This window comes from Ambystoma mexicanum, chromosome 2q (genome assembly GCF_040938575.1).
Source record: "Ambystoma mexicanum isolate Mex_15411 chromosome 2q, UKY_AmexF1_1, whole genome shotgun sequence".
Taxonomy (NCBI): Eukaryota; Metazoa; Chordata; class Amphibia; order Caudata; family Ambystomatidae; genus Ambystoma; species Ambystoma mexicanum.
In genome coordinates, this window is record NC_090924.1 from 753,376,692 (window position 1) to 753,394,078 (window position 17,387).

At 46.9% G+C, this 17,387-nt stretch overlaps 1 protein-coding gene across 1 annotated transcript in view; it reads right to left on the reverse strand.

Moving 5' to 3' along the window:
• Window positions 1-17,387, reverse strand: part of NCAPG2 (non-SMC condensin II complex subunit G2) — a 1,155,695-nt gene that overhangs the window by 713,788 nt on the left and 424,520 nt on the right. Inside the window, exon 9 of the mRNA XM_069647980.1 lies at window positions 5,065-5,151. Coding sequence (XP_069504081.1) covers window positions 5,065-5,151 — 87 coding nt within the window. The remainder of the gene's footprint in view (window positions 1-5,064; window positions 5,152-17,387) is intronic.

Below are 17,387 nucleotides of genomic sequence, written 5' to 3' on the forward strand. Positions count from 1 at the left end.
CATAAAGAGAAGAGGTTTTCCTCTTGGGAAAGCAGCTAGAATTTGGACCCCGGGTGATGCAGTCTCGCTTAGAGGGAGGACGCTCGGCTCCAAATCCCGTTAGGATGAGCAATCTCTTTGCCTACCTGCTGTGGGACTAACAGTGTCGTAGTGGCCGAGATGAAGGTGTCTTCTGCATCTATCCTAACAGTGATGTGTTTTTTCTTTGTCTATGTATAACTGACTATGTCTTTATTCTTCTTCATGTATGTTATGAGTGACTAAAAGGCCTATAACGTGCCATTTATATTAGAACTATAATCAACGTTTTGTGTGTAATTCTTTGCCTACCCGAGTCCAATAACCGATTTTGCAAGGGTCCGGGGAGTGCAAGTACGAGGTCTCCTCACGTGGCCTAGATAAAGCAAAACAGCACATCTGCCAGAAGATTGCGTTCCCCTGGAACCCGTTGTGAGAGGAGGAACATGTGTTTGAGTGCCCACTCAACTGGGACAGTTTGGGAGAGTGAGTGCCCCCTGTTTGTTCAGGTAGCACATGGCTGTGGCACTGTCTGCAAGGACAAGAACTGTCTTTCCCTGAAGAGGTGCTTGGAAGGCTTTCAGGGCTTATAACCCTGCAAGCAGTTCCAACAGATTGATTTGATTGTGATGGGGACCACAAGTCCTGCGCTGTCTGTTGAAGGAGGTGAGCTCCCCACCCCGACAGATGCCTCTTTGGTGAGAGTGGCTTCTAGTGTGGGAGTGGTAAATGTTTCCCCCTGCAGAAGGTTCTCCCTTGACCACCACTGCAGAGACTGAACGAGGGCCGTCTACCACCACTGCAGAGACCAAACGAGGGCTGTCAAGACAACCACTTGAACGTCCCACTGGCCGCTGGCCTGACACCTTTGCCTCGAGAGCCACGCCTGCATAGGGCACATGCGCAGACGAGCATGAGGAATTAGAAAGATGCAGAAAGCCATCATCCCCAGTAGTCGCATGGCTTTACGGACGGTTACCCGGTGACGGGCTACATGAGAGATCTGGAACAGCATGTTTTGAACCCTGTCGGAGGGGAAGACGAGCCCATCTTCTGTCTGAACTAGGACCCCCAGAAACTGTTTAACTTGGCTGGTGACCAGACTGGACTTCTCATCGATAGGGAACCCTACGTTGAATAGATCATCTACTGTCTTCTGGATATTTCCCAGGCATGTTCTGTACAAGTCTCCGGTTATGAGCCAGTTGACGAGGTAAAGATACACGAGGGTGGACTACCTGCGCAGGTGAGCCGCCACTACCGCTAGTACCTTCGTAAACAACCCCAGGGCTGAGGCAATGCCAAAGGGCAGAACCTTGAACCAATAGTGCATGTCCTCCATCTTCAACCTGAGGTACTTTCTGTGCGCTGGCAAAATTGAAATATGAAAGTATGCATCTTTCATGTCCAATGTGGCCATGTAATCCCCCTGCCGAAAGCAGTGGGATTGATTCCTGATGAGTCGTCATCCTGAACTTCTGAGGTTTGACATATTTGTTTGCAGGACGCAGATCTAAAACAGGGCACATGGTTCGATCATTTTTGGGTTCACGGAAGTATATTGTATAAATACCCTTGTTTACCTGGAGAGGAGGAACAACTTCGATAGCGCCCTTTTCCAGTAGGACCTGGACTTCGTCCAACAGGATGTGCAGATGGTCTGATGACAGTCTGATTAGCGGTGGATGGTAGCAGGGCGGCTGGAGGAACTCTATGCAGTACACGTGGGAGACAGTCTGCAGTGATCTGATGTGATCCCCCCCCCCTCTCACGCGTGGGTAAAAGATGTTAGACATCCCCCGACTGGGGCAGTGTAGGAGGGACCCGTACCACAGAATCACTTGGAGGCGGAGTCGCCTCTGGAATCAGAGTTCTTGCCCCTGCCTTTCCCTCAATGAAATCCTCTGTTGAGAATTATGTAACCCACTGGGGGAGCCTTGTCTGGAAGCCTGTTGGATCCACCGAGCCATATTGTCCTTGGGAAGAGCGGGAGAGGCACAGCCTGCGAAAGGTCAGGCAGGTGTTGAAACTGCCTCGCTGGACGAAGGGCTCGGCTGAGATCTGATCGAGCAAATTTTACGGTCTCATGCTCTTTCTTGCCATTTTTCAAAGACTCAGACGCTTCCACTGGCTATTTAATCAGGGAGGCCTGGGTCTTTGGGTTAAAACCTGACTTCTTCATCTAGACATGGAGTTTGAGAAGGGTTCCCTGGGCAAGGACATGCCCCGCGGCCTCAGCGGAGTCCATGTATCTTTAAGAATATTCTGGCTGACTTGCTGCCCTTCTGCGCACGGATTCTGGGGCATCTCGAAGGCACTCGTGGATCGGGCCCCACTGAACGTCACTGTAGCTTGCCAGGAGCGTGCTATTATTGGTTATCCTGGTGGAAAATGCAGCAGAGGTTGTACATTTTCTTGCAGTCCTTGTCAGGAGGAGATTCTGACAAGCCCTTTTCAGAGTAGTTGTGACGACTAAGGAGTCCGGGATGTACAGCCGGTCTGAAAGTGCTGGGCGGAACATTTTCTCCACACAAGGATTAACTGCACGTGAGCGATGGTGTGAGCAATGAGGGGGCCAGACACTTCTTGACTGAATTTAACAAAGGGATAGCTTGGCTGACCGGAGTCTTTTCCACAAAGTCCGAACCAGGGACAGCTTCTTGTGTGGTAATCTTAAAGTGATCAGCAGCTCTGTTAACAAGGTTACTGAACAGCATCTGGTCGTCAATAGGTGAGTCCCTGGTCTGGGAGGCAGGGGGAGAGTGAAGAAATATATTCACTGGGTCAGGGTCATGTGGGGCGGGGGGGTGTGGGGTGAAGGACCAGTTGCCCTGGTCATCAGTGGGGTTCCAGTCTTTATCGATAGGTAGGATCTTGGCCATCCTGGCCGGAGCCCTGGACATAGAACATTTCCATATTAGTGTGATCTTGGTCATCCAGAAAGACATCCACCTGGGTGTCCTGATGGGATTCCTCCAGGGAAGATAATTGAGCACCCGGGGAGTGGAGCCTCTGTGACTTAGGAGGGACAGGACAGGGGTCAACATCATTATGTCTCTTTAAAACTGTCTCAAACTGGTCCGAGAAATGTATGAACTCATCCATTTCATTCAAACAAGCCTCAAACTTGTCCCTGGTCCATTCAGAGGAGTCTGAGGGATCAGGTGGGAGAAAGGCTGTGCAGCGCTCTAGAACGAGAAGAGGCTGCAGAATAGTCCTCAGGCAAATTAGTTGCCTTCCTGGGGACGGAACAGTCGAACTAGCTTTGGAAAGCATCTCCCGAAGCTTCGGAAGGGTTTGCCAAGTGGACCTATTTCGGCAGGTCTTTAGACGCCACAGCGTCTTTCGGCGCTATATCTTTCACTGGTGCCGCATCTTTTGACGATCCAGCATCTTTCGACTATACAGCCACCTCAAGGGAGGCCCTAAATTTAGTGGACATGTCTGCTACAGAGGAGGAGTTGGATTTAACGCCATGCATAGGTCACAGAGGCGGGTGTGCAGAGGGTGCCGAACCGCAACGTTCGGAAGGCCTCACCGAAGACTTTGACGGGCCCGTGGGCTTAGAAACTTTCCTCAACGGTTCCGCCGGGGAAAGTTTAGGGTTTGTGTGCTTTAGAGCAGGTGATACGTGTTTGTCCCTGTCGCCGGGATGCAACTGCCGCATAGCATTGCCGGCGGCATGCAGGCCGGGGACGGAAACGTGGGAGCGCAAGGGCTCCACAGTAAGGTCAATGGCCTCCGAATCTGAGCCACAGCTGCAGACAAATTGCTCGTATGAGGCGCCAGTGGGGAGTGACTCTCTGCCTGAATAGCATAGGCCGCCCACTGTTTTGTGCGCCTATACTTCAGGGTCTTAGGACAAAGAGCCTACAGCCTTTACAGTTACGCTTGTCATGATAATGAGGAAGACACTGAATATATCAGCGATGGGTGTCCTTCCAAGGGAATTTCCTGTTGCAATACGGACAGAATTTAAAAAGGCGTCCACTCCATAGCAGAGGGAAATGGCATCCAGACCAAAAAAAAACGAGAAGGGGTGAAGAAAAGGCATTCTAAAGAGAAGACAGTACGAACGGGCCACACTCTCCCTACTGTAAAGACCGGGCTGGAGTGCCAGCGCCAGATGGAAGAGAGCCACTGAGCAGTCAGGATGGATCATCGGCGGACAGGACCAGGCGTCTAACAGCTGTCTAGTAGTCCTCAAAGGCAAGCGAACCACTGAGGAACACAAAACAGCAATATAAAACTCTTACAAGCTCTGCATTATGTGCGACCGACTAGTTAGGTAGAAAAAAACAATCTGGTGGGACCTCGACGTATGAGGAATGTTGGGTACACTGCAATTCACGTTACGTTAGGGATACTGTTACAGTCATGCCACATGTCGACGTCCCTTTTCGATCTTCAAAAAAAAAAAGATGCAATACTCTGCGATTACCACTAGATTATAATTATTCTTTTATAACACGCTTAATACCAACAAGTTGTTTCTAAGCGCGGGATCGTGATTTGAACCTGTGTTGCCCTGCGTTGTCTTGCTTCCATGACAAACGCGCTGCCCCTAAGCTATCTTCCTTGACTGACATCGGACTATATGCACAGCATGTGATTCTAAGCAGATTCACAAGCATCTGAAATATAGTTGTACTTAACTTTTAGTGTTTGGATTAAGTGCATCTATGCTGGTAAATGTGTATGTTATACTTGTGTAGATAATCTATTGCTTGCCAAACACTTCTGTAAATCAGTTACACTTTACACTAAACCCCTGATCTTGGTCTGAACCGCACTCGTCAGCCTCATGCCCATGTGAGGGTTTGGTTAGAATGTTGTGGTGCTCATGTGCTACTAAGGTTGGCTTCTTAGAACCCTACACACCAGTAGTGCTGCCATCTCTCCCACCAATATATTTTTAAACCATATTGTTCATGTTGTACTTGTAACAATGTGATAAACCTTCTCAAACACCTTCTTAGTTGTAATGTAGCATTTATCAATCATTATGTGAACTAGAAAACATGAAAATGACAGAATATAAATTACCTCTCTGACTTTAGGATATACTGGAGATTTCCGTGGAAGATTAACTCCATGATGCATGAAATCCTGGATACAGTTATTTTCAATAGTCTGAAACAGAGGTCATGATTACTTTACATTTGTTGAAAGGTATTCAAAAGTGCAGCAGAACACCTAAAGAGAGTGAATGATTTGTCAAAAACATTCTTTACATTACACAATGAGAACGAAAAGGGGCATGCATGCATGCAGTTGACACTGTGTGCCACCACAGGAGGGGCCTACATTTTCTGATGGCTAGGGTGATATATCCACAGCACTCTGGTGAGGGGAGTGAAAATCCATCCTTATGTTAAGACGTGTTTCCAACCAACAGTTGGGCCAAACTCGTACTGGTAGCTATGACAGAGCACTCAGGCTTCACTTAAGGGAGGAAGGAAGGCTGATGCTGAGGTGCACTTAGTTCCAATAGACAACTTGATCAAATACACTACAGCTATATTGAAAATATTCACTTTATTATAGCGTTACACAAAAGTCACTGAGTTCAAATAAGCACCGTCAGGTTTTTTTTGGACACAGAAAGAAAAATACAGTGTAGTTGAAAAAAAGTGAAAGACTCTAGAGTAGACCCTTCCCAATCCTAAAGCCAAACGAAAGCTCTGCCTTGAGGAGCCAGCCCTATAAATAGGAAAGAAAAAAGAAACCCCTACACAATAGTAAAAAGCATTTACACAGTCGTAATCGGGACCCTCAAATGCCAGTGCATAAACAGTCAGTGTATTCCCAATAGCCTATGTTACGTAAAATAGATTCCACACAGGTAGATCATATACTCAATGTAACACCTACAGGGAATGAAGGGGTTATCACCTCCAAATAATGCCCGGAGGGGCAACCAAATGTCAGAGCATAGTCTTACAAGACCACCATGGTTTCAATACACTCCTAGAAACGGGACGAATACAAATGTAGCAAAGGTTAGTCAGTAACCAAAAACATCTCACGCAGTACAGTGATTTTTAAATTCAAATCTTTAAGAAATCAGGGGCAATTGCTAGAATTCTAATCTTTAGTGTAAAACTTAAGAAACCAAGAGGAGTCAAGGGGAGGGAGCAAGAAAAATGTGGCACTTCAGCCCAGTACCTTCTTAAGTCATTTGCAGACCTGTAACATTGTGGAAGATTCCCCACAGGACTAACTGTGATAAAGTCCATAGCGTGACGAATCTGAGGATGTCGTCCGTTCTCCCTTAGAGGGAGACCTTTCCCATGCGCGGTCAGGCAGTGCGTCCACAGTACAATATTCCTGCTGCTGAGAGTGCACCGAGGGAGGATCCCATGGGGAAGGAATACCCTTATGGGATTGGGGACGAGCATCACCAGAGAACATGGTATCACACTGCTTTAATACCTCCAACACCTTCTTCAACTCCAAATCCTCCTTCCCCCTCCCTGGTTAGAGCCAATATGTCTTGTGGTCAATTCAGTACACCTAGCCCCATATGACAACACTGAAGCCAGAATACCAAGTATCATCGATATAGCTTTAAAACTAGTACAGGGATGAAGAAGATGGCCACAAGTCCAAGGATCACTCCTAAGAAGCTGAGCAAGCAGTCTAGTTTCCCAATGCTGGTGATTGGCTCAAAGCAGCACATCAAACTGTAAGCGTTATTCAATCAACACTACAGCTCAGTCAATGCCTAGTCTGGGATGCTGAGGAAAACCCTTATTGATGTATTTTTATAATCAGTTCAGTACTCTGGATGACAACCCTTGTATAACACCCCCCTCTTAGAATCCCCCTGACCCCACTGAGCCAAGAAGTAGGTTTGTTTTGCAAATTAAAAGGTTTATTTGAAAAATTAAACTATATATATATATATGTGTCACACTTTTATAATAAATTAATATCTGATAGTACACTTAGACATATGATGTTGATCAACAATGGGTAATCTGGCACTAGCACACTTCTTTACAATCAATGAGGAGTTAGTATAGGATGGATGAAGTAGAAAAAATACTTTTATGATTTCAAGGGAAAAGCAATGAGGAATAAAATGCAGTACAGAAATACTTGATATGATTTTAGCAAAAGATAAGATGATCACTTTTTCTCTGGCAATTCACGCCCCTCCCCTATGCAATGTAAGAAATGGAAGGAGATGGAAAGAGCAGCACACAGTTCTCAGGAATGCAATCAAATACAATACGAAATTCAGTTCCCCCCCCAGCAAGCTTAGAGGAAACAGGTAGGAGTTTGAAACACAGGCCCAAAATGCTTTTTAAATGTGATGGCAATCGATGGGAAAATGTGCCAACTGATTTTAATTCCCTCTAGAGATTCAGGGTGAGTGGGAGATGCGTGTTGGTATTAGTTCAGGCTCACTTTAGCAATGCTCTATGAGTTATTACCAAGTGGCAAACGGATTTTAACAAAAGAAAGAATGGAGCTGCTATTTTGACAAGTGGAGAAATTGAGCCAAAATCGCAAATCGCTGTAAATTTCGCGAGTGCATAAATCGTGATTCTAAGATTCTAAGCTTTCAAAGGGAAGTTAAATCACGTTCCTAGCCCAAATGGTTCCAGAGATACGGACAATTAAATAAAGGTAGATTTTCGGATTTAAAGTAAAACTCAAAATGACAGGTGACAGCTTGCAGCTTCAGAATTGACAGGCGACAGTTGTGCAGCTTTAAAAATGACAGATGACACGATTTCTAGGAGGCAGTTCTACTTAGGTTAAAATAGTTTGGATTAGATTATTTTAACTAAGAGATTGGTTCTGCACAGTTCTGCTAGGTACTCACAATATCAATTTGAAATAGGCCTCGTCACGGATCTGGTCAGGTTTTGGACTGGACTCCGGTTCTGGTCTCGGCACTTCACAGCAATCTGGATCTCTGGTTCTGCTCACAGCTCTGCTCTGCTGGTCTAGCCTCTCTGGATTCAGAGGCCTCTGGTTCTGGATACTGCTCTGCTTTCCGGTCCGGATCAAGTGGATTCTGAATGTAACACTGCTTTCTGGGTACTGGCAAGAGTTCTTGGCAAAAGAATTCAGACAGCTCGCCCGGCTGTGGAATAGTTTGCAAATGATTTTGAGGCCTGCTGACAAATACTTTTGCTTGCAGTGGGCCTTCTTGGTTCAAAGTTCTGTAATCTCTGTTTAGCTTGGAAGTCTAAGTGTTGGATCTCTGGATGTGAAGTCATCGGTCAGCATGCTCCGCAGCAAATGGAATTGAATGTCTCTACCTGTCCCAGCAGTCTCTTTTTATGTGTTTTGAAAATGGGTGTGTGCCTGGGCCTAGCTAAGCCTGCCCCTCTCTACTTGTCATTGGCCCAATTTTCCCCTCTCCCATGATTGGGGGAAGGAAATGGATTGTCATCATGATGAGGTCTGTTTATGGGTCAGAGGATCCTCCCCTGGTCAGTTTGCCCACAAATCTATATTTGATTCAAATACATCTTTCCCAGATATACAATTTGTTGAAATTACGTGTGCACATTATATATTCCTTATGGTCCATGCGTGTCCGCCTCTGATCTTCCTGGGGGGCTTGCATTCAAAAATGACAACATTTTGCGCTTTTTAACTGGTTTTGCAATATCGGACATTTACCCAAAATTACACACATGTGCGCAAGGAGTATGGACATTAATTGATGAAGTGTCAGATTTTTAACATGCAGACATTTGGAGTGAGACCCTATTTTCCGCTAGCAACCCCCCAGAATACACCACAGGGTCCTAACGCCTCTCAAAATGTTCACAGAAAAATCACAAAAATAATGATATTACTTATATAATTCTGACAAGTTCGCACTATGAGTTATCTATCTTTTTAAAATTATGCCCTGGTCAAAAAGGGGTGTGGCTTCCCACATCACAGGGTGGAATAACTGGTTTATCCACTTCCTCCAAGCTCAGCTGCTAGCAGAGGCACTGCCCCTCCCAGTTTCCCCTAAGAGGAAGCCACTTTACGACGCCCCCAATATAACATTTGCCTGAGTCAAGGGAGTTGCATTGTTCTGTTCCTTCCAGTTCCCAGGTGCTCCACCCCTACTCTAATCAGAGAGGTGACAAATCCTTTTGGCAAGGGGCAGCAGGAAGCAGCTAGGCATGGGAAGAGTGGCTGAACAGGTTTCTTCTATCGGGGGTAGTTGTCAGGCAGAATCCAGTTTCACTAAGCCAGGTTTCAGCTAAATGTCACTTTTTGTTCCCAATTTTCTACATTCAAATCAAACTGACAATTTGTACCTATACATTCAATAATTACTTCCTTCAAGTCATTTCAGAATATGGTTTTACATTCTTCCACCTCTTAGCAAGTCTTTCCTTGGTCTGGATTTGTTTCATTTGTGCAGTTTTACACAAAAGTCTGGTGGTTTTAAAACGCCGGCTTTCTGATAGTGGTGAGTACTGTTAATGCGACCATTTTTGGGATTAAGAAAATGAATTCCCCCACAGTTCTGAGTTGCTTTTTTGGCAATCAGCATTGCCATTCCCAATGGTTTCAGGCTACTGTGTGTGTAGCCCAATGGTGGTTTTAGGCAGTGCCCTCCTGTGCTCACAACATAGGCAAAAATGGGTGGCAGCCTATTCTTCATGTTTTCCCTGTGCGCACTCTGGGGAGTTCTGGCCATCATGATGTTTTCCATGCCAGTACTGCGCAGTTTTATGGTAGGGCTTGTATGCATGGGTAAAAACATCCCACAAAACCCACGCAGGAGTTTCGAAGAAGCTCAAGCTCAAACTCTGGCACAGCTGGGACGCGCGAGAGAACGAGCACTGTCCCCCGAAGAGTAACAGCGTGAGCCATGCACAGGAGCAACTGGCACAGGTTGCAAGGGATGCCCGAAACGGGAGCTAACAGAGAATCAGAGCGTGGTCTGTTAGGAGAGGACTAATCAAGTCGACGTAAAGTGCATCCTCTCTGCCTACACCTCCCAGGACCCGGGGAAGCGCAGAAGAGACAGCCGGCATAGCTGGGAGAAGCCATCAGACTGCAGAGCCGATACAGACCCCCAAATGAGGGCCGAATCCTACTGGAGCCTCCAGAAGTGATACAGCTGCCTGGGAACCACTGGTACCTCCGAGAAGGAAGCTGACAGGTACGCAGGTTGCCCGGGAGCTGGTAGAGGTCTGGTGGGAGCAACAGGGTAAGCTCAGGAACTGGAAAGAGGGTCTGTGACGCTGAAGCAAGTGAGAGGGAGCTGTATACTTGGCAGGAGAGTGAACCAAGCAGGAGAGTGAACAAGCAAATACATTTGAAGAGTGAGAGTCTGGGACCCACACCCAAGAAGAACAAATTACTTACCATTGGTAATGTTCTTTTGACTGGTTGGTCCTTCCACATATTCTTCGTTTTTGGTATCTTCTATCCAGCGTCAGCTGCTTTGGAAACTTTTTTCTCAGCAGAGGGTGCTTTGCATTGTCGACTGGTGCCCCTCAATGACGTCCGTCCGCTCTCTAGCAGGACATCAGCGACAGAATATACAGCGCGCACTGCGCCCGATACTTCAGTTCTAGTTTTTCCGCTCTCAAGAGCACAGGCATTAAGACAGGCCAAAGAATGAAAGATAGGAAAGAGTAATATACTGAAATTCTCCTGAGGGGCAGGATGGGAGAAGCAATGAGGAATACGTGGAAGGAACATCACGTTGAAAGAACATTACCAGGGGTAAGTAATTTGTTATTTGAATGGATTGTGTCCTCTAGCGTATTCCTCATCTTTGATAGCCTCCCAAAGCACTATGTTACTGAAGGTAGCAACAGAGAATGCATCTTTCATCAAACATTTTTGGGGACGCTTGGGTTCTCGTGCAGAAGGGATGTGACCAAGCAGTTCCGGCTGGACAGACCTCCTTGGAGCGGGACAAAGCATGATTTGCATATGGTCTTTCCCTTTTTGTAATAGCTTGGCATGCAAAGAACAATGGCCTGGAGGGTTGCCCAGAGCAATGCCAGAGGTTAGGATTAATTCCAAACCTTCCAGCCATCTCCTTGTGTTTTGTTTAAAAAAAAAAAAATAATAATAAAGTTAAAAAAATTAAGCACCGCCAGTGTGTCGCAGGTGAAAGGGTCTACATTTTTAGAACTGTGCCAACTGCAAAATGTGTTCCAATGGCAGCGGTACAGAGACTTTGTTGCTGGTCTCCTGGACGAAAGCAACACCTCCATTACCTCTAGCAGGAGGACCCAATCTTTGTATCTTAACTGCTCAGAAACCAGACGTGAAGGTTTAGAGTCCTGATTTCTGGGTGTAGAATGTGAAACCACTCATGCGAGAGCAAGTCCTCTCTTTGGGGAAGATGAATTGAGGGTCAGATGGACATGTACAGAAGGTCTGGGAACCACGTCCTCCTGGCCCAATCGGAGCAATTCGTCAGGTTTCCCATATGCAGTGTAAGGAGGACATGGTATCAAACAGTGAAGACAGACAGAAGTGATCTTTTTTTTTTAAATTGTTTTTCTCTTGCTTCTCTCTCACCCTTGTTCTATTGAGGACATGGTATCAAACAGTGAAGACAGACAGAAGTGATCTTTTTTTTTTAAATTGTTTTTCTCTTGCTTCTCTCTCACACCCCTTGTTCTATTCTCATTTACCATGTTAAATTTCTGTAAATATGGGGTTTTCTATTTGTATATTCCGCAGATTCTGAATGTTATCTTTTCATGTAAAACAATGGCTTGGATTTTTTCTGATTATCACTCTTTAATGTTTCATTTGTTCTTATTTCAGTCATTAATGTTAAAATTATAATAAAATATGTTTTATAAAAACACAAGTGATCACAGTTCAAGGGTGTTTTATAAACTTCAATGGGTTGGTAGAAAGCCTATCTAAACCTAATTCTAAGGATGGGAGCAAACTATGACCATCAAAAAATGCAGTCCTTGTGGAGTCAGGGCCTATACTAATAAACCTAGGGCCAATCCTTACTTCTAAATATGTAATGGTGTGGGATAATTGTGTATGCAAAAAAGGAAAGTGTTCAAGAAATAATATATCAGGATAGTGGAGCAGTTGTCTTTCCTTTACCCTCGTTTTCAGCACAGGGCAAGGCGGCACGTTGAGCTTCACACACTGGCACTTTCGCCACGAGGAAACAGTTCAAAACACAGGTTTCAGGGAATTTCTGCCAAAGTCTCTTTTCCATTAACAGTCTCTTACTGAAGAGGGCCTGTCGTAACAAACGAATAGCAAAGTTCCATTCCTATTAGGATTTTCACATGTACAAGTTCTCGCTTCTAATGTTCATCCGGGTCTCCCGTAATCGGGCTCGGACCATGAATCTCCCTTGTTCCGGCTCGGTTCCTGGATCTCCCTTGTTCGGACTCGGATACTCTTGATAACTCAATGTTTACATTTGGGCTCCCTCGTTCAGCTCGGACCATGGACCTCCCTTGTTCCGGCTTGGATCCTCTTTTTACCAAATCGAAGACTTTCGAATGTGCAATGAGTCTTGCTTAAACCGTCGCGGGACCACTTTGAATCACTTGACACAATGTTCTTATAATCTTCTACTTTCGTTTCTCTTGGCGGGATACCTTAGATTGAGCACATTCACGGTGCCGGACCACTCTTGTCAGCGGTATCGCATCTTTCCTTCTCAAGTTCAAACATTCATCAGCAATTTAGCTTTACTCGCGTTCCAGAGTTCGTTCTACAATGTTGTCGCTTTCAACCTTGACTTCAACATAGACCGGTCTTGCATCCGTCTCCCCAACCCACCGGCTGAAGCCAAAGACGATACCACGGCGGCTGCTGCAGCACCTCCCTGCCTTGATCAGTTACGTGCAAGGGCCTTCGGTATCTCCAACAAAACAATGTAGGATTCTTCACTTTGGTTTCCTGTCCTTATGTTTTCTGCCTTGAAGGTTTCGTGAAATTAACTGTTTCGTGCCGAAAAGGTCAAGGGTATTTCCCTCCTTGCGACCCCTTCTTGGTTTCCAGTCTTTCTCCCCTTGTTCAGTTGCCAACTCAAAACTGCTATTCCTTCGTGTACTTTGCCTAGCTCATAGTGTGCTCTCGTGCTCCACCTTTTATCCGCAGGGGTTTGGGGGGGGGGGGGGAGTTTAATGGCATTCAGGTACGAGTTATTGTCAGTAATAGCCCGACTTCACCTGACCATAGTAGCAGGACATGCCAGGTACATGGCTAGGGTGAGTCCATTTTCTCCCAGAGCGGTCTGTCCATGTGGAAGAGTTTGGGAAGGGAAAGGGGGCGGGGGTAAAGTGCCAACGTATCCTACCTGGTAGGATGGGGTAAAGGTGTTACAGGGGGAAGGGATACCGTGTCTCACCATCCGGAGTCCCAATATCACTCCCCAAAGACCCCTCACCCAGGTGATCCTCCCGCACTGGTCTACCCCCAGGTACTGTATCCAAAAGTGATGGCCGTGTCCTGGCCACCTGGATGACAGATCCACGGGGAATAGAGGGTGAGACACCTTCTGGTTTCTTACAGTAGGAAGGTGCAGACTAGGGTCTGGCTGCATATAACAAGGTTGAGGTGTAGAAAGGTTGCAGCTGGAAGAGTGTGAAGTTGAGTATGGGAAGTTGGCAATGTTATTTTCTGCTTAACATTGGTTACTTAGGAGACTGGAGTAGTCCCAGTCCAAGATGGCTGGGGAGATAACTAGAGGTGATTGGCTGTTCTGTGTTTGTGAGGTAGTTTGGGAATCTTGCAAAAGGTTCTAAACTGTGTTTCATTCTAACTCCCTTTAAAGAGGGTCACAGCAAACTAAGCTTCTGAGAAAACTTTAGGAACAGTAGCTCCTGGTGTTAATTCAGTTAACAGAAAAGGAAAAGAAGAAATTCTATGGAGAGATGAATACGGCAGGATAACCCAGCTGTATTCAGCTCTATTCAGATAAGTGCTGGGAAAGAAATTAAGGGCAGGACACAGTGTTGAGCGACGCAGGTGTTTGGCGACCAAGGGGTTGGACGAAGAGTGCGAGCATGCAGAGCAGCAGTCGATCAGCAGCTACCACTAGGTAAGGAAGGTGCGGGCGGGGGCACAGCCATTACTGTGTCCTACTAAAATGTCCAACCTGGCACGTACTTCCTTCTCAATGCAATTCTTACCCTGCACTGTCTCCACGCATCCATTAGGCTGTCCCTCTCCCAGGTAGCCGTACTGTTTTCCGCCTCTCTGAACTGTTTTTCTTTGCAGTTATCATGCATTTCTCTGCATTTCTCCCTCTAGTTGAACGTTTTGAGCTCCTTCACTGTCTCTGCATTTCCCCTGCAATTACTGCATTCTTCCCTCTAGGTGATTGTATTGGCCCCTGTCTCTGTTTTTTGCATCCTCCTGCATTTTGTCTCCTCAAGGCAATTTTTCCTGGGTGTGCTTCACATGGTATGCTTTGTTCACTAGGCCTTTTGCCTCTTCTCTAGATTCCCCTCTTCTCTGTGTTTCACTACTGTTGCCCTACAGGCCTTTCTCCTCCCTAGGGTGTTCTGGGCCGGCTCCCACCGCTGTTTCTCACTGCCTGCTGCTGCCTTGTTTACTGGTTTTCTGCACTCTGTTGTAGCCTGTTTGTCTCCCCCTCCCTCCTAATCCCCTTCCTGTGCACCCTGTGAGGCGTAGCTCTGCGCTGTGTTCCTTTCACTTCTCCCTCTAGCCTGCCCTCTCGTCCCTCTATTTCCCCCATCTTCACTGTTTTTCTATCTCCTATCCTACTCTTATCACTAAGAATGGTAAGGAAGAAGCTTAATAAGGACACTCTGGTCTCCAACACAGACCTTCCCATCGCTGACACCTATGTCAGTACTTCCTCCAGAGAGAGACTCACCGACATCCTCTTTGTCGTTCCTTCATATGGTCACTCTTCTCTCTCCTTCTTCCTCCTCCTCCTCCTCACCCATTAATGGTGGCACCCGATGGGAGGTCCTCTTGGCCTCATTCCAATCGTCCAGAGTCCTCATTAATGTCTCTCTAAATGGTACCATCATGGTCCAGGGTCTTTAGCTCAACCTCCTACTATTTGACGGGCGCCTCCCTCGCATCAACTCTTCTCCTGCTACCACTTCTCTGACTCCTCCTCCACATCCTTGTGCTATCATTTTGGCACCTCTGCCATATACCACCTCTCCTCTGTATCCCTTGCCACCTCCTTCTCCCACCTCTCCTATGCCTACCTTACCACCCTCGGCCTCCAAATCACACTACCTCTCAGGCTCCTCTGCCACTTCCAATGGATACCTCTCTTCCCTGTGCCCCTCCATGGAAGGCTTTCAAAAGTGGTAACCTGCTCCACATTGCTACTCTCAAATCGCGCTCTGCTGTCAAACACTCCTCTGACATCTGCCACCTTCTTGAACTCTTGGACCTAGATGTACTCGCTATTACTGAGACATGGTTTAAGGCCAGCTCGGTCACGTGTTTTGACACACTCCTCCCTGAGGGCTACAAGATCCTCTCCGAGCCCAGGGGCAGAGGCCGAGTGGCCAGGATCTTTCCTGAGTGGATTCCTTCCTCAATCATCTCCACTCAAACCTACTCTTCCCCTGAATGCCTGGTCTGCAGGCTCTATCTTTCTGGGCTTCTCTCTGACCTTGGTCACCTTCTACACGCCACCTGGCCAGGTTACCCTCTTCCTGTCTGAATGGGTGGACCTCAGTTCTCTCTCCTTTCCTCTACCTCCCAGCTTCTCCTCCTTGGGGATCTCAACATCCACCTGGACTCTGCAGAGTCCTCTGGGCTCTTCCCCAACCTATGCGACTCTGTCCCTTTGCATTCTACCCTCTGGTCTGACTCACTCTGCCGGGCACACCTTGGCTGCTCTCATCTCTTCAGACATCCCCCTCTCAAATCCTCTCACTACTCCTCTCTCCTGGACTGACCACTCGTCTTCCGACTTTAAGCTTCCTGTCCCCTTGGCAAAGGCCCACTCAGCACTGCCACTTTCCTTCGAGGTCACTCGACCTATGAAGCAAGCATCAGTGGCCGCCTTTACCTCCACTTTTATCTATGCCACCTATTCCTGCAGATGACTCGCATCCTGAGACAGCCCTTTCCAAGCTTCACCTTTCTATCTGCAACACTCTGGACATCATTGCCCCCGTCATGAGGATCTGCATGAAGCCTGCCAAAAAGTGCAACTCTTGGTACAACACCAACTTGGCCGCCCTGAAAGGCAAGTGCAGAGCAGCTGAACAGAAATGGGGAGCTTCAGGTGCACCCTTTGGCAAAGTGGCCTGCCGCATATTCCAAAGGCAATACAGACTCATCTTCTCTAAAAAAAGAGGATTCATATTCAAGGCCACATCTCTGAGGCCTCTAAAAACACAGCCGACGTATTCAAAATCTGCAAGGAGCTGGCCAATCCTATTGCAGTTTCTTCCTCTTCTACACCTACCCAAGCCCTCTGCACGGTCCTGGCCTCATTTCACCACTACAATTCATGACATCTTATCTCCGCTCTCCACCTCTTCTCTAGCCCTCTACCTGTTATAGAGGTGAAAGCGGCAAGATCTGGCAGTAAGAGAAATATGGTGAGGGAGATGGGAGTCAATATGAAGACCAAGGTTACAGGCATGAGAAGAGAAGGAGAGGTGGGAAGGGGAAAAGAGGATGAAAGGAGGAGGGGAAGGGGGAGGAAGTGTGTTGGCAGGGAAGAATAGGACTTCTGTTTTGTCCGTATTCAGGGTAAGGAAGTGAGAAGACATCCAAGATTTAATAGCGGAGAGGCAAAAAGAGAGCTTCAGATGGATGTCAGAGGAGAAAGAAGGGAAGGAGAGAAAGAGCTGGGTATCATCTGCATAGAAATGGTGTGAAACACCAAAGGAGGAGATGATAGGACCTAAGAGGGAAGTGTAAAGTGAGAAGACAAAGGGGCTAAGGACAGAACCTTGGGGGACACTGTGGTTGAGAGGGTGGGTAGGTGAGGTGTGGCCACCCCAGGAAACTGCAAAGGTGCAGTTGGAAGGATAGGAGGAGAAACAGTTGAGAACAGAGTCTTTGAAGCCAAAGGATGAGAGAGAATTAAGGAGAAGGGGTGATCGACAGTATCAAAGGCAGCAGAGAAGTCAAGGAGGATGAGAATGGAGGAGTGCTTAGAGTAGCAGGCAGAAAGGAGAGAGTTGAGAAAAGAGATAAGAGAAGTTTCAGTGGAGTGGTGAGGGCGGAAACCAGAGGGGGGTGGGGGTGAATGGTTGGAGACAAGGGTAGAGAGTTGAGAGTAGACAATACGTTCAAGAAGTTTAGAAAGGAAGAGTAGGAGAGAGAGATGGGGCAAAAGTTAGATGCAAGGTGGGGGATCAGCTGAAGGTTTTTTGAGAATGGGGATGATTGTCGCATGCTTCAATAGAGGAGGAAATATGGATGTAGCTAGA